The following is a 20828-nucleotide window of genomic DNA, read 5'->3' on the forward strand; positions in this document are numbered from 1 at the left end:
AAGTCTGAAATTTGAACCGGTCAAACTAGTGTAAAAATATAAAAGATAAATATTTTTTTTACAAAAGTATAAAAGATAAATAGTTTTTGCTAATAAATCTCTTCCAACCCTCAAAATATGACCATTTAGTAGAAGCCGAATTAGGATTAATAGATACGTTTACCACTTAAAATTTCAGAGAAAATTTAGAGCTTTTAAGTTCTTATTTTAGAAATAAAACGAACACTTTTGATACCTAAACATCTGAACGAATCATACTTCAGAGGTATTAAGAGGTAATTTTAAAAAAACAAACAGTTCTTTAATCTCGTAATCAACGAGTATAACAACTACATTTAAATTTCTAAATAAACAAAATCAATTACAGTGTTTGTATTTAAAACTGTTTTAATTTAAAAAAAAAGATTACATATAAAAAATATAAACGAGTAGAAAGTGCGCGACAGAGAGAGCGAGCGCGTTCTTCCCCCATTTCCCCTTCTCCTTCACTTCTTCGTCTTCCCCTTCTCTTCTCCCCCACAATCACCATTGTTAAATCCACTCCCAATCTATCTCTCCTTCCATTAATTAAGGTTTTCAATCTCTTCTCCTTTCAATCTATTCTCCAGATCCACTTTCCCTTGATACTAATCCCCTAATCCCTCGATCAAACCCCAATTTTCCATCCATCTATCTGAATTTCAAATTTTATCGGGATCTTCTAACCCAACACTGAAAAGTTGCCAATTTTGGATCTTATTTCAGTGTTTTACTTGAAAAAGTAAAAAAAATTAAATAGGTACGTGTTTTTGTTTGATCGGTTGTGTCTGTATTAGGGTTTTCGTCAATTTTTGTTTATCGGGTTAGTAATGGTGGGTTCGGAGGCTTTACCTTCACCGAGGCAGCATGGAGTTACCAAACCCTTGTCTCTAGCGGGACCATCGGAGGCTGATTTACTCAGAACTAAGAAATTGAATAAGGTAGGGTCTGCTACATTTATAATTATTTCGTTTTCCTGCAATTTTGTTTGGATTTGCTTGATTTCAATTTGGTTGGGTTTTTTGAAGTTTTTGGTGGATGCTGGACTTTATGAAAGTCAAGAGGAAGCAGCGAAGAGGGAGAGGGTTCTTGGTCGAATGAAGCAGGTTCTTTGTGTTTCCTATTGTTGAAGTTATTTGTTATGACGTTTCTTCAATTTGGGCAGGTTATTGTGATTGTGATTTTGCATTGAAAGTTGGTTCTTTTTTATCAATATAACCTGTAAGCTCAAAAGGGCATGTTTCTAAGTATTTTCATTTGAGTTATAACTTGAATGTTACTGTTCTAAAAGGCTGTTCACTACCACGTGGCTCAATGCTCGACGCCATGGCCCAATGTGGTTTTTGTATCGTGATATTTGATTTTTATTATATTTATAATGTCTTACTTTTTCGGTTTTTTAGTATATAACCTAGTTTAAATTGTTTAATGTCATTGACTCATTGAGTATTAGTAGAAAACATATGTGTATATGTATAATTATACATATGATATACAGATTTGTTGTCATAACTCACGCCATGAAAAACGTCTTGACCTCGCCGTGGCTTCTAAGGCTTGACCTTGCCGTTGTGCCATGCTTCACGCCATTTAGAACCTTGGCTAATAGCAACATGTATGAGTAAACACGAAATATATCCTCATCTTCTACGATTGTTAACATATTGCAAACTTTGTAAAGATGATTGGAGTTTTGAGTTCATAACGTCTGATGAAGTAAGTTTTTTCTGGTTCTTCAGTTAAACATTTAGAGTCCAATGCTATTAAGGTGCACCAAAGAGCATAAGTAACACAAATAATCACCAAAATGGGTGAAGATGCATGCATATTTAGAATATTTGTTTTCCACAAAGAATCATTATCATGTGTTAAATTAAAGAATAAACAATTAACAAGTTGATGATAACCAACCTTTGATCGATCATTCATGGGTAATTAACATTAATAACATGAACCGATGACATTTATTTAGCATCAATTAACATTAACATAAAAATCTTTGTATTAGATTAGCCTAAGCCCATGATAACATCATCAATAAAAGAGACATGACGTGAAGAAATGAAGCCAAGACAACCACAAGGGTTGTGGCCTAGTGGTTGAGGCCCCGGGGGATGTGGTGGAATATCCCATCTGCCCAAGGTTTGATTTCAGGCGTACACAACAATTGTGGCCACTTAATTTATCAGGGCTGATTTCATGCAACCCCAATTTACCGGGATTAGTCTAGGCATAGCCTGGGACACCCTTCCAAAAAAAAAAAGAAATGAAGCCAAGACCCTAATATGGCTTGCATTTTTGTATTTCTCTACATTGGTCTTGCGGTCAATTGATTTTCTCATGTTTTCTAGTGGTTTTTTCAAGGTTACATGATGTTGATTTGACTATGTCCTCCTATGTGATTTGGTATAGATTGTAATAGATTGGGTCAAGCAACTTACTCGTCTCCGAGGGTACACTGATCAGATGGTGGAGGATGCAAATGCTGCCATCTTTACTTTTGGTTCTTATCGGCTTGGGGTAAGAGTATTTACAAATGGCTATGAAGTTTGGCTTGTGTTTGATAGTAGTGTGAACTTTTTAAGAGGCAACCGAGATGAATTTTGACACAATTGATATAGATCTTTTTGGTATTCTGTTTATTACACGTGGGTTAAAGATATTATCTCTTGGTTCTTCAAAATATAGGATTTGTGAATCACTTCATTTCCGCGTACAAACACATATTTAATGAATTTAGTTTATGCTTTTAAGACTTAAAACTAGTAATTTTAAGACTTCTGTGACTTACTTCGTTTGATATGGAAATATATGTTGTTTGCTATGATTTTTTTTTGTTTTTATTGTTGAGTATGTGTCGGTTTGCCTTGAGGCTTAAATCTCGTGGTACTAAGGAAAAACGCCCCGCTTCATGTTTTCCTCTTTCAAAACGTTGACTATCCCGATTAGATGCTCGTTGTTTATAATATGTAGTCTTGTTCTCTAACTTTGGTGGCAGGTTCATGGTCCAGGGGCAGATATTGACACCCTGTGTGTCGGGCCATCTTATGTGAATCGAGATGTGAGTTGTTTTACGTAAATCCAGTTGATGCTTGGAGGGTTGTTCATATACATGCATTTCTTACGTTACTTTTTATCTTCTCCCAAATTTCAGGATGACTTCTTCTTTGTTTTGCATGATATCTTGATAAAAATGGAGGAAGTTGCTGAACTTCAACCAGTTCCAGATGCTCATGTACCGGTTATGAAATTTAAGTTTGACGGGATATCTATTGATCTTCTTTATGCTAGCATTTCTCGTTTAGTCGTCCCAGATGTAAGTTTGTTCCATTATGTGATCTGCAATTAACTTCTCCTTTTCTTCGACTTCCATGGATCTTTCTTAGAACATGACTACAGAAGAAACTTCCCAAAATAAGTGTCTACTTTCAAAATAGATGACTAAATTCTCAAATCTACCCTTAATTAATGCACAAATATTTAAAACTTGTGAAGAGAGAGAAATTAATAAAGGGTAGAGATGTCATTTAGCTAACTAAAAAGTGTAATAATTATGCATGTCTAAAACTGTGCCGTTTCTATTGTTGACACATTTAGGGATGGAGGGAGTTTAGTAACAATCACTGCCTGTCCTTTCTATGCTTATTGCCGTTTTGACAGTCTATATACTTGATAATTTCTTGGTATTTTTGGGTAATTCATACGGTTTCAATATGATTTACCTTTTCAATTTAGTATTTTCTTTTGACCATGTTGAGAAAAAATCTTTGATATGTGACTTGCATCAAAAAACTTGGTGATTGTTGTTGTGTTGTCTAGTTGTCGATGCAAAGTTTCATTAATATTCGGTTTCACAACTATGATCACATTAGTTTCTTGCATATAGGGATTGAGTTAGGGGTGGGTCTTGGAGCAAACCAATAAGGTAGTAAGGTTCCTTCTTTGATTCTTTCTCTATGTTCGTTTATATATATATATATATAGAGAGAGAGAGAGAGAGAGAGTGAGGTTCAAGGGAAACCCCCCCCCCCCCAAAAAAAAAGAAAAACCTGGTATTCATCTGTATGGGTGCACATGTGCATACAACTAATTGAAGCAATTTCTTGGTTTTATGCATGCGTGCATACTGGACAAATTGCTTATAAATTACTTGTATACACATGTGCATACTGTCCAAATGAATGATTACCAGGGTGTTTCTTAGCTTTTTTCTTACGGTTTTCCTCCGAACCTAACCCTATATATAATTATAATTATTGTATGAACCGCCATCTTTGGACCACTGTACCACCGCTTTACCATTGCTATAATCACTATTTCAAATCACCGTTGTGACCGCGATTTCAGATTTTGACCTCTGTAACAGCATTGATTGGGATGTTTCTTGCGTGTCTTGAGCAAAGTTAGATATCTATCCTCTTTAACTTGAGGAGTGTTGGTTGTTTAGTTGTACATTATGTTAAACGAGCTTTACTTCATGTATGTGGACCGAATCCTTTCGGTGAGATTCTCTATTTTCGCTTTATCCCCACGATGCCATGACTACACCTTCTATATGAGTTCTCCGCTCAGCCAAAAATCCTAAATCTTTTCTGATTGCGTTAGGTTTCTGAAAGTGTTTGACTTTGACTTTTGGTCTAATCTTTTAACAGGACTTGGACATTTCTGATGTTTCCATTTTATATAATGTCGATGAGCCAACCGTTCGTAGTCTTAATGGCTGCAGGGTTGCTGATCAGATTCTTAAGCATGTTCCAAATGTTGAGGTGACGATTGCCGGTTGATTCTTATTATTGCGAAAGTTTTTGCATGATTGTAGTCTAATTTTGATGTTTTTTTCTTGTGAAATTTAGCATTTCCGTACAACTCTTCGTTGCTTAAAGTTTTGGGCTAAAAGGCGTGGCGTTTACTCAAATGTAAGTGTGTTTTTTAGGACGTTTTTTATGTCGTTGAAACCGATGAATTATTGTCCTGTTAGGGTGCATTTTTGGTATTCAAACAAGATAGAACAGAACAGTTGTTCAATGTTTGGTAAGACAGAACTAGACATGACAAATCAGATAAAATGTCAATTTACCTCTAATGAATTGTTTATATATTTTTTTATTAATTTATGTAATTTGTTAAATTATAATAAAATAATTGTTTTTAATAACAAACTCTATCATTAGGAAGTTTTTGACAAGACGATTAAAATGACGCAAAATAAAAAAGTTTATGTAGTTTCTGATTTCTATTTATACCTTTTCTATATTATTTTAGTATTATTAAAATTTAATAAATTACATAAATTAATCAAAATATAGAAACAATATAAAAAATAATATTTTGAATTAATAAAATGTAAAGAATGAATAAAATGTAACGAGCGAGGCATATTTGATGTTTTAGAAGAGAATCGTGTTTTATTTTGAGGTTATATTGTTATAGGCGTGTTCCACCTTGTTCTATGGGGTGAGGGTGGAACGTGCTTGTTCCACATAAAAGTTCTGCCAAACGTGGAACAGTGATCCATTATCCGTTAAGTCCAGTGTACTAATGGTGCGTTTGGTACACGGGAAAGGACAGGACAACACAGAACAACTGCAGCAATTAATCTGGTAAATTACAACTACCTCTATCCTCTATAACATTTTTTTTTCTGTTTATCTGCTTCAGGTGACGGGGTTTCTTGGTGGCGTGAACTGGGCTCTTCTTGTAGCACGGGTTTGTCAATTTTATCCAAATGCTGTTCCGAGCATGTTGGTTGCTCGATTTTTCAGGGTTTATACACAGTGGCGATGGCCAAATCCTGTTATGCTTTGCGCCATACAAGAAGAAGAGCTTGGATTTACCGTATGGGATCCTCGTAAAAATCCGAAAGACAAAACTCACCATATGCCAATAATAACGCCCGCCTATCCATGCATGAATTCTAGTTATAATGTCTCGACTAGCACGCTCCGTGTTATGACAGAGCAGTTTTTATTTGGTAACCGGATTTGTGAGGTAAGATACTGCCCGAGCTGTGTGTTTTACTTTACTCTCCGTTGGCTGGTTTATACCAACGGCTGTCACGTTCAGGGGTATTCATGGTGTGGTTTGGCCAAACCGCACCACATGCGGTTTGAGCATTTTCCCAAACCGCACACCGCACCCCGCACCACATATATCTCAAACTGCAAAAAACCGCACCTCGCACCACATATATCTCAAACTGCAAAAACCGCACCGCAATATGCGGTTTGCACCTAACACACTTTACATCTATAATCCAATAATTATAAGATTAAATCTTTATTATAAAATCAATGATAACCTGACCGTAGTCCAAACACATAACATCTGATTCCCAAATGCGTATTACATAAATAAAAATAGTCTTAAGGAAACTAAAAATTATATAATTAAAAATAGTTCAAGAAAAATATTATGTAAACTAGCCTAATTTTAATAAAAGGTGCGTTGCGGTTTGAACCACGGTTTGATGAGTAACTGCACCGCATAGTGCAGTTTGGTGAAAATGCAAACCACAAACGCATCGCTGAAGTTCTAAACCGCGCTTTGTGGTGCGATATGGGCGGTTTGTATGAACACCCCTAGTCAAGATATGTTTTCGTTTCTACATGTCTTACCTGACACACCGTTGAATCGTTTTTCTACCTGTTATGTTTCCCGTTACCGATCTTATTGCCTGCTTGTACACACCTTTCTTTTGTGTGCATGCCGGGGGGGTCTTCATGGAAACAACCTCCCGATCCTAGTGGTTGAGGTAAGGTTTGCGTACATCCTACACCTTTCTGACCCTATTTGCCAGTGGAATATACTGGTTTCGTTTTGTTTGGTTTGGTGTTGTTAAGTTACATTTTCATTTCCGTTCTTATCATTTGCAGGAGATAGAACTTAACAAAGCTCAGTGGCCCGGACTCTTTGAACCATACATGTTCTTTGAGAGCTACAAAAACTATCTGCAAGTCGACATAATTGCTCTGAATTCTGATGATTTGCGAGCTTGGAAAGGTTGGGTCGAGTCTCGGCTGAGGCAACTGACGTTGATGGTAACGTTTTCAATCCTCGTAGGCAATTTTTGACAACCATAAGCCAACTTATTTTTTGAGCTTATTGAAAAATCCCCGTTTGGTTAGCTATAAGCTTCCATGAGTTCTTTCTTTTCTTTTCAATTATGCCCCTTTTATCTTCCAATTGATTTTTCAACATGTCCTTTTGGGTGCGTTTGGCATCCAGACAAGACATAACAAATAAATTTTTGGGTGCCTTTGATATTTAATAAATTACATAAACTAATAAAAATATAGAAACCGTATAAAAATAATATTTTGAGGACAATAAATAAAATTTAAAGAATAAATAAAATGTAAGAGAGTCGTATTTGATGTTTTAGACGAGAATTATGTTTTATTTTGAGGTTATATTGGTAAAATACAGGTCTGTTCCACCTTGTTCCATGGGGTGGGGGTGGAACACGTCTATTCCACTTTGTTCTTGTCTGTTCCACATAAAAGTCCTGTCAAACATGGAATAGTGGTCCCTGTTCTGTCTTGTTCTGTTCAGTGTACCAAATGCACCCAGTAGGTCATTTTACATTTTCAGTAAGATTCTCATCTTTTTTTCTTCTTTTTTGTTGCTTTACCATTTATAACGCAGATTGAGCGAGACACACAGGGGAAGCTGCAGTGCCATCCGTATCCTCACGAATACTTTGATCCTTCGAAGCAGTGTTCGCACAGTGCTTTCTTTATGGGATTACAACGGAAACAAGGTGAAGTAATTCAAGAAGGTCAGCAGTTTGATATCCGTGGTACTGTTGACGAGTTTCGACATTCGGTGAATATGTACATGTTTTGGAGACCTGGAATGGAGATTTACGTTTCTCACGTTCGTAGAAAGCAGATCCCGTTATATGTGTTTCCAGACGGTTATAAACGGACTAGAGTCCCACGGCTCGTAAATCTGCAGCCGTCCGACAAATCATCTCTCGAAAACGGTGAAGTTTGCGGAGATGCTGGTTCTTCTGAGAGATTATCTAGAAAGCGAAAAGATGAAGATTGTCATGTAAAGCGAGATAGTCTTCAAAAACGACAATCTTTGAGCCCACAGAGCCGTGATTCGGTTTCTCCTGATATCATTGGCCATTTGTTTGTTAATGAATTGAAGTACGGTTCCACACCAGATAGTGTATCGAGGAGCGAAGTCGGACATTTGGCACGAGAACCCGATAATAACTTCAAGAATGCAGATTCGAGCTCTAGTTTGGTTGCTAATCCCGCAAACGATATGAGTTGTGGTCGGGATGTGGGGCCGGAAGATGTCGTTTTGGGAAGCAACGGTCGGGATTCTTTGCAGGGGGGTACGACTGAGGCCGATTCCGATAATGTATCGGGGGATAAAATCCAGGTGTTTGAAGTTGCGGTTTTGGTTTCAAAATGTTTTCTTCTATTCAAGATTTACGGGTCGTCTACTCTTCACCTTGCATTTCGAGTTTTAAAAAAAAATATGAATCGTTTGCAGCATGTGATGCCAAGAAGATGACAACGGCCTTTTGGGTTTCCGTTATTCAGGAAGCCTTTTCTTTGGTTTCTTTATATCAAAAGATTCTACATTTATGTTTTCTAACGTTCTCTTAACATAAGGAATCTAATACCCTTTTTTTGGTTGGTTTTGTGTTATGAAGCCAAATGGTGAACTCGGGATGGTACTGAATTCTAGAGGCACGGCCGAGTTGGAGCAGAACACGATAATGAGGCAAGTTCTAAAGTTTCTATTTAGTATGTTCTTTTATAGTGCGGTGGTATGCGGGATAAGATAAGACAAAAACTTGTTCCACGTTTTGATGACGAGATTAACTAAAATAGGTAGAAAAGAATTAGTGAGATGGGACAAGATTGGTAATTACTAAATTGCCCTTGTGAAATTAAAACGCTAAAACCTTGCATAGTTCTTTCACTTGCCTAGTGATGCACAAAAAACCCCAAACCAAAGTACGGCCCGTAAAACCCGGGCCTAGTGAGTCTGAAACCCGGTTTGGGCCAGGCCTCAAAGTCTGATCAGGACGAAATTTTGGGGGCAAGACTGGGCCTAGGCCTGGTCCGAAAAGCCTGACCTGAAAAGGTCTTAAAAAGTGATTAAGCCCCCCTGAAAGAACCTGACCGGACCCTTTTTCAACCCCAAAGCATGGTCCAGACCGACCCGCCCTGGACCTTTTTTACTCACTGGAATGGGGTTTGGAAGGCCCAGGTTTGGTATGCGAGACAAGACAAGATTGCGAGATACAAAAAGTGTGTTCTTTTTAAACAAAAATCAATGTGATGAGATAAGATTGGTAAATTACTAAACTACCCATGTCGAATTTTGTCAATGTGATGGGACAAGATTGAGAGATACAAAAAGTGTGTTCTTTCATCCACTTCTGTCACCCTCGTCTAGTCTAGTCTAGTCCTGTCTTGTCCCATTCTGTCTGTGTACCAAACACATCCGTAATACCACCCTTTATCCTGCTCAAGATCGACTGGAGCTTGAGAATTATTAAGCTCGAGCATGAGTAGCTCGTTAGAAGCTCGAATCGTTTACACCCCTCGCCGGCTAGTCCTGTCCCATCCTGTATGTATACCAAATACACCTGTAATACTACCCTTTATAATGCTCTGCTACAGACTGTTGTATCGTGGTTTTTGCAACAGGTTAGGTGTGACGTCGACTGCTTGAGGGAAGATTAGAGCGCGTTTCCGCTTGGAAGAGGAGCGAAATCCAGCATTTGTGGTAAGTTTATGCTCGTTTGCGAGCTTTGACTTGTTATTTGACCACCGATGATCGTTTCCAGAAAGATCTTGAGTTCGAAGAACTTTTAGGTTTTAGTATTGGGATGGGTTGGGGTGGGTGGGTTGGGGATGTATAGTTTTTGTTGCTTTCAGGTGCTAGCTAATGGTGTTCTAGGAGTGCGATTAGTGATGTCGGTCTAGCGTTTTGTTCTAGTGTCGAGTTTCTAAAGTGGCAGAAAACGGATAGTCATGGGGAAGTATTGTTAATAGAGGTTGAATGTGAGAGGGGCATTTTGGTCTTTTCATTTTGTAACTTTGGTATGAAAAGATTGTAGGCATTTGGACTTGCATTGAAATGGCATAAACCTCTTTTTATCTTGCATCATAAATTTTTGTAGCCTTTTTCTTGTTATATGCCATCTTGTTCACATGTATGTGAAATTTACTGTGTTTATTAGAGCATCTTCAACCTGTATGCTATATTTTTTCTCTACCAAATTTGGAGGTTTTTTCATTTTTTTCCCTATCTTTCTCTATTCTAGAGGATAGTTTAGAATAGCTGTTGGAGCTCAAAATAGCATGGCTGTTGGAGATGCTCTTGTGTTGAACTTCATTCCATCCTTGTTACCCTCCCAAAATAAGTGTCTATATATTCATGGGATCTTTTAAGACTCTTCTAATTTGTGAGATTTGTGGAATTTAACTTAGGGCTTGTTTGTTTACCTCTTAATAGTTCAATTAAGAGGTCAATCTTGTTTGCAAAAAAATCTGCCTCTTAATGGTTCTAAATCATCTGAATGATTATGTATCATGGGTCTTTCTTAACCATTCAGTGTCCTAGTTTCGTTGTAAATAATTACCAAACAATTATATTTCATTTCGCACTGTATCATTTGTCTTTTAATCATTCTGCACCAAATCTTTCAACAACCGTCAAATTGGTACGCAACCCCTTTTTACCTCTGACTTGCTCCTATGATTGGTCTCGACATCATAAGTTTTTAACCTCTTTTTACGTCATTTAACTAAGCAGTGTCATAAATTTTAACCCTGCAAAATTTATATTTAATACAATGTATATTATGTTGGAACGGTCAAATTTTTTTCTCCGTTGCTACGACAAGCATTCAATTATTTCAATTTGGTAAATGCTTCAATCGCTAGCAGGCAAAGATTGATGATGTAAACGTCAAGTTATAGCCATAGTTCTTGATTACATAACAAAATATCACATCAAAATCAATAGATGTCACGTATCCTGAAAACTCGTTTATAAAATAAAGTAAGTATGAAAATAAGAACTTAATACATATTACACTAGGATTGTTTGTTTACCTTTTAATAGTTCAATTAAGAGGCATGTTCTGAATCGTTAAGAGGAAAATCTTGTTTGGTAAAAAAAAAATATGTCTCTTATGGTTCTAAAACACTCTGAATGATTTTGTATCATGAACATTCCTTAACCATTCAGAGCCCTAATTTCATTGTAAACAACTATCAAACAATTATATTTCATTTTTCACTATATAATGAGAGCCTTTTAATCAATCTGACCACTTAATCATTTGACATCAAACCATTCAGCAACTGCCAACAGCCCCTAAGGAGATGTTTGGTTGGTTTTCCATTAAAGGGTTGTTTGATTGGTTTTTGTTAAGTTCTGTATTGAGAAAATTGTCTGTATGGATTAATCTATCTGTATAAATTGAGAAAGTTTTGTTTGAGAGGAGTTTTTAATATATGGAAGGATTATGGTTTTTAATTGGAAATGACATATTTGGAAGAAAAAAAATTGACTTTCTGCATAAAGCTCTTCCCTAAAAAGTCAGGGGGAGATGGATTAGGGTAGTCAATCACATGAGTTAAATCATTATTTTGGTTTTGCAAATTGGTCCCTCTATACACATAGGGCGGTGCGTAGGCCGTAGAGGGTAACATGTGGTTGTTTTTAGATAAATTTGTAGTTTAAGGTTAAAAACATAAATTTCAAAATGTTCAGGGGTTATTTTTGTCGGTATCCCGATGATTTTGTGCATGAAATTGACGGTTAATAATGTCTGTGAAAGAAACCCTCGATCTCGAACAACAACAAACTCGTGAGGATGATGCAAGAAATCGAAGACACGTGGTTTGGTAGAATCTGGCATTCGTACCAAATTCATCGGAATCAATTGAACTCAGCTCATTTACAGGTCCGGTTTTCTTCCATTCTTTTCTCTCTTTCCCTCAATCTTAGGGTTTTCTTCCATTCATTCCCTAATTCACATTTCCCCTCTAATTTGATCATCTCAATCGATCTCCCTTTTTTTTGTTTCCATTTTCAATCAATTTGAAATTTTCTAGATCTTCGATTCGATTTTCTTCAATGGGGAAGGTTACTGTGGGTGTGGCGGTCGTCGGTGCCGCTGCAGTTTGCGCTGCCGCGGCTTTGATTGCGCGCCACCGGATGCGGAGTTCGAGTTTGTGTGTGAAAGCTGCGGATATTTTGAAGGAATTGGAAGAGAAATGTGCGACTCCGGCTGCGAAATTGAAGCAGATTGCGGACGCCATGACTGTTGAGATGCATGCTGGACTCGCGTCGGAAGGTGGGAGCAAACTCAAAATGCTCATCAGCTACGTCGACAATCTTCCCACTGGGTAACTTATATATTTATGCATTGTTCTTCGTAAGATTTTGAAAATTATGCAGCTTTATGGCGTTTCAAATGCTATAGGATCATGAACTATGCCTAAATTTCTAACAGATGTAGCTCAAGGAAACATATATATAGAGAGAGAGAACTGGACAAACCAATCTTGGCTCTTGATTTTGTGTATTTTGAAATTCTTAGGCAGTTGCCAAATGAGTTTAATGATAAGGTTGATAGTCAATTTCGGAATCGATTTAATCCACATTGTTTACATTGATTTGATGATCTGCATGGACAGTTAAGATGTTGTATAGTGTGTCACATTTAGGCGGTTTATATTTGATTTGGTCTCTATATGTTACGTGTGTATATATAGAGAGAGGGAGGGACCAAGGGAGGTTTAAACGAGAACAGTAACCAAATAAAAGAACACAAAACAGTCAAATCATGAGCAAAATCGCATGTGATTTTACACTGGTGGTCATAGCAAGGGTGCGCAGGCGACGTGGCCCGCGACCTCACGTAGCGGTCAAAGTCGTGTGAATTACATGTGATTTTACACATGATTTGAGTGTAGAATCACATGTGATTTGACCGTTTTCTTATTCCCTTATTTAGTTATTGTTCTCGTATGAACCTGACACACTCTCTCTTTCTCTCTTTATATATATGTAGGGAGGTTCAAAAGAGTATGGTAACCAAATAAAAGAACCCGAAATAGTCAAATAGCATGCAAAATCACATGTGATTTTACATGTATGTCGCGTGGATCAATGTGATTTTACTAATGATTTTAGTGTAAAATCACATGTGATTCGACCGTTTTTCTAACTCTCATATTTGGTTGGAGATTTTAGGAAATCTCCAATAACCTCACAATTTGGTGATTTGTATGGATCTTTTTGTATCTCTTTAACAAAGTGGGTCCCAACCATGACATTAATGGGGAAATCGCCAATGACGAAAGCGATTTGGTTGGTCATTTTTTTCATTTTATATGTATTATGGTCATTTCGGGAATAACCCGTTTTGATAAGAATGCCTTAAATTCAATCCAAGATGGGAACCGCTTTAGAAAGCTACATCATGCTCTTCTAGCCGGGGCCGTTCCAGTCTTTTTGGAGGCTCAGTATTACACCTGTATCAAAACTACAGATTAACTAGACGAGTAATAAATAAAACAAAGTATAAAAGTTATGATAATTGATAGAATCATAGAAATTACGAAATTAGAGAGAGACTAGCGAAGAAGGGAGAAGGGATTGGAGCCGGAATTGGGAATCATCAAATCGGCTAAATGAGTAGTAAAATCCTGAAACATTATAATTGGAAAAAGGTAAAACCAATTAGAAAGATCATACTACTAAAACATGTATAATCCCCTGACCAACCGTACAAGATATTGTCCACTTTATCCACACTTGGACTCACGGTTTGAAACGTGTATGATAGAGGAGGTACCCGATCTCTTATAAGGCAACCTTTGTTCCTCTCCCAAACACCCCCTCCCCTAACGGGGCCCCGTCCTCGCTGGCACACTAGTCTGGTTCCGGTTCTCATGTTGGGCTAAAGGTTAAAACCCATTACTGTCACGTGTTACTCTGTTGATGATGCGTGCGCCTTACAAGTGTGGGGTGGTGAAGAATCTGTGAGGCGGTGAGCCGGTGAAACTATGAAGTGGCATCAGACTTTAAATGGGTTAAGGGGCTGTTTGGCGGTTGCTGAATGGTTTGGTGCAGAATGATTAAGTGGTCAGAATGATTAAGAAGCTCTTATAATATAGTGCAAAATGAAATATAATTGTTTGGTAATTATTCAGAATGATATTAGGGTGCTGAATGGTTAAGGAAGTCCCAAGATACAAAATTGTTCAGAAGGTTTTAGAACCATTAAGATGCAGACATTTTGCCCGTTAGAAAGATCTACGGCTTCATTCTATGATTTGTATGATAATTAGTCCATTTTGGTGTATCAAATTGGATATTTCCTATTTGGGTACCTAAGGTATATTTCCTCTTTAACCCTTTTGGGTAGAATAAACATCTGCATACATCCTCCCCCAGGACCCTACCTCTGTGTGGGCTATACTGAGTTTGTTTAGTTTGATTTGATTCTGTTTTAAAGTTGAATCGTCTTTCAATCCTTTCACTTTCAGCAAAGAGGAAGGAGTGTATTATGCATTGGATCTTGGGGGAACAAATTTTCGGGTTCTTCGGGTGCAGTTGGGAGGGAAATCCGGTATTGAATTTACGGAGTTTGCAGAGGTGACAATCCCGCCTCAATTGATGATCGGAACTCCCGAAGTACGTTTCTCCTTTCTCTCACAACTCATGCAAAACCTGCTTTCCGTTCAGTTTGTTAGATTATATATGTCTCCAAGACTCGAAACATAGTTGTTTTCAGGCACTTTTTGACTACATCGCGTCAGAACTCGCTAAATTTGTGAGCGATGAAAGTGAAAAGTTTTGGCTTCCTCCGGGCCGACAAAGGGAGTTAGGTTTCACCTTCTCGTTCCCGGTGATGCAATTGTCTATTGATTCGGGGACTCTTATTCGGTGGACAAAAGGCTTCTCTATTGACGAAATGGTAATTACATTACTATTACTATTTTCCGTTCTAAAATCTTTGGAGGTAGAGGTCAGGTCTACGTGCATCTTACGCTCTGTAGATCTAAATGGGATAGTACTGGGTTCGTTTGGTTTGGTTTGGTTTATTGATGTTACTATCTCAAGTCGGCATATTTAGAATGATCGGGATTCAATAATAATGAAGTTGATAACTTATTTCCGTTAACTTTTAATTGCTAGATTGGTAGGGACGTGGTTGCGGAATTGACAACCGCAATGAAAAAACGTGGCATTGATATGTCTATTTCTGCTTTGGTAAGTTCATTTGGGCTGTAATCTTTCATTATGTCTAGTCAGGTAGTCAGGGGTCTTCATGGAAACAACTCCTCTACTTTTTGGGGTAGAGGTAAGTTATGTGTACATTTTATCCATCCCTGAGGGGCTGACCCCACCTCAGGGTGGGATATACTGGGCTCATTTGTTAGGTTTGCAATCTTGCATATTGTCTAGCCGGGGGTCTTCGTAGAAAAAGTTGTTCTATTTTTTTAGGGTATACGTTATCTAGCCAGGGGTATTGATTGGATGAGATCGTTCTACGTTTTTAGGTTGAGGATGCGGCTGCCTACATCCCCCGCCCCTCCTTTTGTAGTGGAATATGCTGGGTTCTTTTGATTTGGTATTAGATGCAAAATTCACAACCTAAAATGTTCTCTTGGGTGTAGGTAAATGATACGGTTGGAACATTGGCCGGAGGTAGATATGAAAATAGTGACGTTTGTATTGCCGTGATCTTGGGTACCGGAAGCAATGCCGCCTATGTGGAACGAGCTCAGGCTATACCAAAATGGCATGGTCCACACCCTAAATCCGGAGAGATGGTGAGCAACGATTTTTGTTTCAACTACTTACCCCCACCCCACTATTCCATTTATTGTTTTGGGTTTTACAAGTCGGGGTCTTTACTCTTTACAGAAGCAACTTATTTTCCCTTTGGGATAGTGGAAAGATCTACATACATCCTTCCCCTAGATAGGGGCGGATTTAAGACGGGAGATGGTGCACGTGCACCCGCTCTATTGTGCCGACGTAATGATATATCTTTAGGGTCATAAAGATGCACCCGCTTTAAATTGACGTGTGTTCCCTTAAGCTAACAAAAGCCTACTGTAGTGTCATTGCATGTGGCATTATATTTATATATGTAGGGTTGCATTCTGATGAAGAGTTAAGGTGAGAAGCATAAGAAGGGATCTCCACTCTTGGATGGACATTAGGATGAGATGCACTGTGATGCACTAGGTCAATCCCCGTATCAAGCACGATTCATGGGTGGGTTTGAAATTAAAGGTGATCAAGGGTCCAGATCCCTTCTTACGCTTCTCACATTAACTCACTTTCTCACATGATACTTTGTCTATATATATATATACACACACAGGGGCTTAATCATTTGAGAGCCCATTAGATTATGATAACCTTGAGAACTGCATCATGTGTTATTTCATATGATCTTTTTCTATCTAGGTATACTATTTAATGTATTGATTAACATATATTTATTTTACAGTGTGTTTGTTTTATATGTATTCATTTCACAATGTGAAACTTGTTTATGTGTATTTTGTGTTTCACAAACATGTCAAATAGGTTCACATTGTGAACTGGGCACATGTGAAGCAAACGCATTGTGAAACAAATATATGTTAATTAATATTCTAAATCCTAGTCTTAGATGAAAAAAAATTATATGAAATAACACATGATCCACAAGTTTTCAAGGTTATCACAATTTCATGGGTTCTCAGAAGAAGGCTCCCCTATATACACACACACACACGAAGGATCGTGTGAGAATAGGAGTTAAGGTGAGAAAGCGTAAGAAAGGATTTTGACTTTTAATCTCAAAGCAACCTATGGATTGGTTTCTAGAAGGGAATTGATTCGGTGTTTCTCATTAGTGTTGATCTAGTGAACTCTTCATTTAGAATAGATCCATAGGTGGAGATCTCGTCTTACCTTTCTCACCATAACTTTCATTCTTACCGGAACCCAACCCTATATGTATGTATGTATTTGTTTATATGAAAATTGTGTTAACATGTTTATAACTTCAATTTTCTAAATATCATCAAATAGTTCTTAGGACAACTTGTCCAGTTTGTCCTATCCAGCCCTTGTCATATCAAACACCAGACACACAACTTGTCCAGTCCAATCATGTATGTGTACCAAACACTACCTATAGGTTGCAAGTTCAAATCCCTTTTGTTGTCTTCTAATTTTATGGTAACAACAGCAAAAGAACGGAAAGGAAAAAAGAAACCGTACGTCTTATAATAAAATTTTGATATAAAATGCTAATTATTTTGTGCCCCACTTGGAAATTTTTTATATCCGCCTTCTCCCCTGGACCCTACCTCTGTGGGAGATTTACCGAGTTCGTTTGCTTTACGTCATTTGTTCTATAGGTGATCAACATGGAGTGGGGTAACTTCAGGTCATCACATCTTCCCTTAACGGAGTACGACAACACCTTGGATGCTGAAAGTTTGAACCCCGGGGAACAGGTGATTATTTATATGCGGCAAAACTCACACACACTCCTGAACCTTTGGTGAGATTTGGAGGTTGGGATCTACCCGTAAACCAGGTACCACTGGGCCAATGACCCTTTGGTTTACTTTTGTCATATATTGCTTATCCACGAGTAATTTGGCAGATATTTGAAAAAATGATTGCCGGGATGTATCTTGGAGAGCTTCTTCGTAAAGTTCTCCTTAGAATGGCGGATGAAGCTGCCCTTTTTGGTGAAACCGTTCCACCCAAACTAAAAACTCGATTCATATTGAGGTATCCATCAACCCTCATTTTCTGCGTCCCAAAATAAGTGTCCACTTTCAAATATAGTTATATAAAAATTATCAAATTTCCAATCCTACCCTTAAATCTTAATTATGGCACGAGTATTTAAGCGTTGATGAGATGGAGAGAGAAGGTTTTCCTTTTATCACCGAGGGTAGATCGTCATTTTGCTTGGATGCTTATTTGGAGATGGAGGGAGTATATTAGAAACGCACTCTTCTATTTTCTACTCCCTCCATCCGAAAATAAGTGTCCACTTTCAAACATGGATGGTTATAGATCATTAATTTTCCAATCCTACCCTTGACACATGAAGAGTTGATGAAATGGAGAGGAAAGGTTTGCTTCTTATCATTAAGAGTAAAATCGTCATTTCATTTAGTTTGGACATTTATTTTGAGACAAAGGGAGTATATTAGAAATGCACCCTCTTGTTCTTTACTCCCTCCGTCCTAAAATAAGTGCCCACTTCCAAAAACAGACAATTATAAATTATTAAATTTCCAATCCTACCCTTGACACACGAAATATTTAAGAGTTGATGAGATGGAAAAAGAAAAGGTTTGCCTTTTATCACCAAGGGTAAAATTGTCATTTTCCTTGGGCACTTAATTTGAGATATAGAGAGTATATTAGAAACATGTAGAGCGAAATTTTACTTTCTTTGTCGTGTAATTCACAGGACGCCCGAAATGTCCGCAATGCATCATGACACGTCTGCCGATCTCAAGGTGGTCGGGAACACATTGAAAGACATATTGGGGGTATATGCTCTTTATCGTTATTTTGCTTCCCTTTTTCGATTCTTGCAAAAAGGACAGTGTTCCAGTCTTTCTATTCCTTGGGATAGAGGCAGGGTCTGTGCATTTCCTACCCCTGACCGGGGGCGGATTTAGGGTCTGCTTCTTAGCAGCTTAATGAGACTTGCAACTTATTTGGTCAGCTATAAATGACTATTTGGTAATAGCTTAATGATCTAAAAAGTAGCTTATTCAGTAAGCTTTAGGGGGGAGCTTTGTGCAGAAAGCCAAGTTTTTTTTAAACCTGTTCCTTTCAATTAAAAAATCGCTCCTTTAGTCCATACCAAAACAGCTTTATGCATACATGACTTAATGGGAAAACCAACCAAACAGCCCCTTAGTGGTTTAGAACTGAATGGCTTTTGGCTTATATTCTTTGTTTCTATTCACTTGATTTGCACAGATATCAGATACGTCTCTGAGCACGAGAAAGATTGTGGTCGAGGTTTGCAACATCATCGCGACACGAGGAGCACGACTAGCAGCTGCCGGGATTTTGGGGATTCTGAAGAAAATGGGAAGAGACACAGTTAGAGACGGAGAGGTCCCAAAAACGGTGATTGCGATGGACGGAGGGTTGTATGAACACTATACCGGATACCGAAACTGTCTTGAGAACACTTTGCATGAATTGGTGGGAGACCAACTTTCGCAACACATTAAGCTTATACTCTCCAATGATGGCTCAGGAATAGGTGCCGCCCTTCTTGCCGCTTCTCACTCCCGCTACGTCTAGATTCACGGTGGCAAACATTCGGTATTTTTTTGTTCGAGAGCTCGTGCCGATCGCGTCTACGAGTCCGGAATCCGATTTAGTCTCATATTTCTTGATTAGTTTAGGAATGGAGAAAAGGGTTTAATTTGATCTTGGTTTCCATCCCCAAGGGCTCAAGGTGTATGAACTATGTTAGCACTTGGATCCCCTTCTTGGGCCCCTTGTTGATTCTTTCTATTTGGAGCTAATTAATGGTTAATAAAAATGGGAAATTTTAAGTACTTTCTATCCTTTTTTTTTCACACGTTGAGGGTATTTACGGAAATAGTCATTTTAATCTGTAAAAATAGAGGTTAAATCTGTGTATATCTCTACCCTTCCGGACCCATCATGATACCATGAGTCCATTGTGGGTATTTAGATAGAGGTCATTTGTGTACGTCTCTACCCTCAGATCCCAGCTTTGGATGGAATATACTGGACCTTTCGATATTGTGAGTCCATTGTGGGTATTTACGAGAACAACGGTTTTACTCGTTCAGTATAGAGGTTAAATTTACATCTCAACCCCGACCTCACCTTCAGGTGGGATATAAAAGACCCTTTAGTATTTGAGTCCATCGTGGTATATACTGAATCAATCATTTTATCATTTGATGGTAAATGTCAAATCCATGTACACCTTACTTTCAAACCGGACATTTTGATATTGGGAGTTCATCGTGTCCATTGTGGATATTTACGAAAACAGCCATTCCACTCTTTGAGAATACAGGTCAAATCTGTGTACGTCTCACCCTCCCCAGGACCCCACCTTCAGATGTGATATATTGGACTCTTCCCACCTTCGTATAGGATATACTAGATTTTTTGGAATTGCGAATCCATTGTGGGTTTTTGCGAAAACTAATCAAATTTGCTAGACCCACCTTCGGGTAAAGATGCTCGACCGTTTGGTGTTGCGAGTCCATTATGGGTATTTATGTAAACAACCATTCTACCTTTTTAAGGTAGAAGTCAGATTTGTATATGTCTCATCCCTCAGATGCCACCTTTAGGTGGGATGTACTGAACCCTTTTGTTGTTTTCTTTCATTTATCTTTGGTGTCTAATAAAGGACAAATTGCATGAAAAAGTAACATACTTTAATTTGATTTCTATTTTGGGTAATGTACTTTCGGAACTTCCATTTTGATACCTAAGATGTATAGTTTTAAACATTTAAGTATCCAGGTAACCGAATGAAACATTAACCGGTTATTATGCTGATGTGGTATCCAACTCAGTATTATTTGCTGACGTGGTTGGTGACATGAATTTTTTTTAATCTAAAATTAATTTTCAACCGATTACCCAATAGTTAAATGTTTAAAAATTACATCTTAAGTTCCAAAACAACAGTTTTAAAAATACGTTACGCAAAATATAAATCAAGTTAAAGTATGTTGTTATTTAATACAATTTACCCTTAAATGAATTAT

The 20828-nt window shown here is 37.8% G+C and overlaps 2 protein-coding genes across 5 annotated transcripts; both read left to right on the forward strand.

The window, feature by feature from the left end:
* The first annotated feature begins 471 nt into the window (after window positions 1-471).
* LOC112511221 (nuclear poly(A) polymerase 4-like) lies at window positions 472-9904 on the forward strand. 4 transcript variants are annotated; one of them, XM_025116749.1, is made up of 12 exons: window positions 472-959; window positions 1047-1124; window positions 2431-2538; window positions 3017-3079; window positions 3173-3334; window positions 4671-4784; window positions 4872-4934; window positions 5677-6006; window positions 6891-7055; window positions 7663-8412; window positions 8690-8760; window positions 9696-9896. In XM_025116749.1, exons 1-12 carry the CDS (start codon window positions 849-851, stop codon window positions 9718-9720), a joined length of 2040 nt encoding a protein of 679 aa, XP_024972517.1. In that variant the 5' UTR covers window positions 472-848; the 3' UTR covers window positions 9721-9896. The 4 variants fall into 4 exon arrangements, with proteins under 4 accessions (XP_024972517.1, XP_024972516.1, XP_024972518.1 ...); XM_025116748.1 differs by having other exon boundaries at window positions 8690-9897; XM_025116750.1 differs by lacking the exon at window positions 2431-2538 and having other exon boundaries at window positions 8690-9897.
* Window positions 9905-11905: 2001 nt separating this feature from the next.
* LOC112511222 (hexokinase-1-like) lies at window positions 11906-19610 on the forward strand. Its single transcript, XM_025116752.1, has 10 exons — window positions 11906-11965; window positions 12117-12410; window positions 14559-14706; window positions 14807-14989; window positions 15211-15285; window positions 15693-15848; window positions 17439-17537; window positions 17690-17820; window positions 18515-18596; window positions 19036-19610. Exons 2-10 carry the CDS (start codon window positions 12139-12141, stop codon window positions 19366-19368), a joined length of 1479 nt encoding a protein of 492 aa, XP_024972520.1. The 5' UTR covers window positions 11906-11965; window positions 12117-12138; the 3' UTR covers window positions 19369-19610.
* The last annotated feature ends 1218 nt before the right edge of the window (window positions 19611-20828 follow it).

The sequence above is a fragment of the Cynara cardunculus genome, assembly GCF_001531365.2.
Source record: "Cynara cardunculus var. scolymus isolate 2C chromosome LG 4, CcrdV1, whole genome shotgun sequence".
Lineage (NCBI taxonomy): Eukaryota > Viridiplantae > Streptophyta > Magnoliopsida > Asterales > Asteraceae > Cynara > Cynara cardunculus.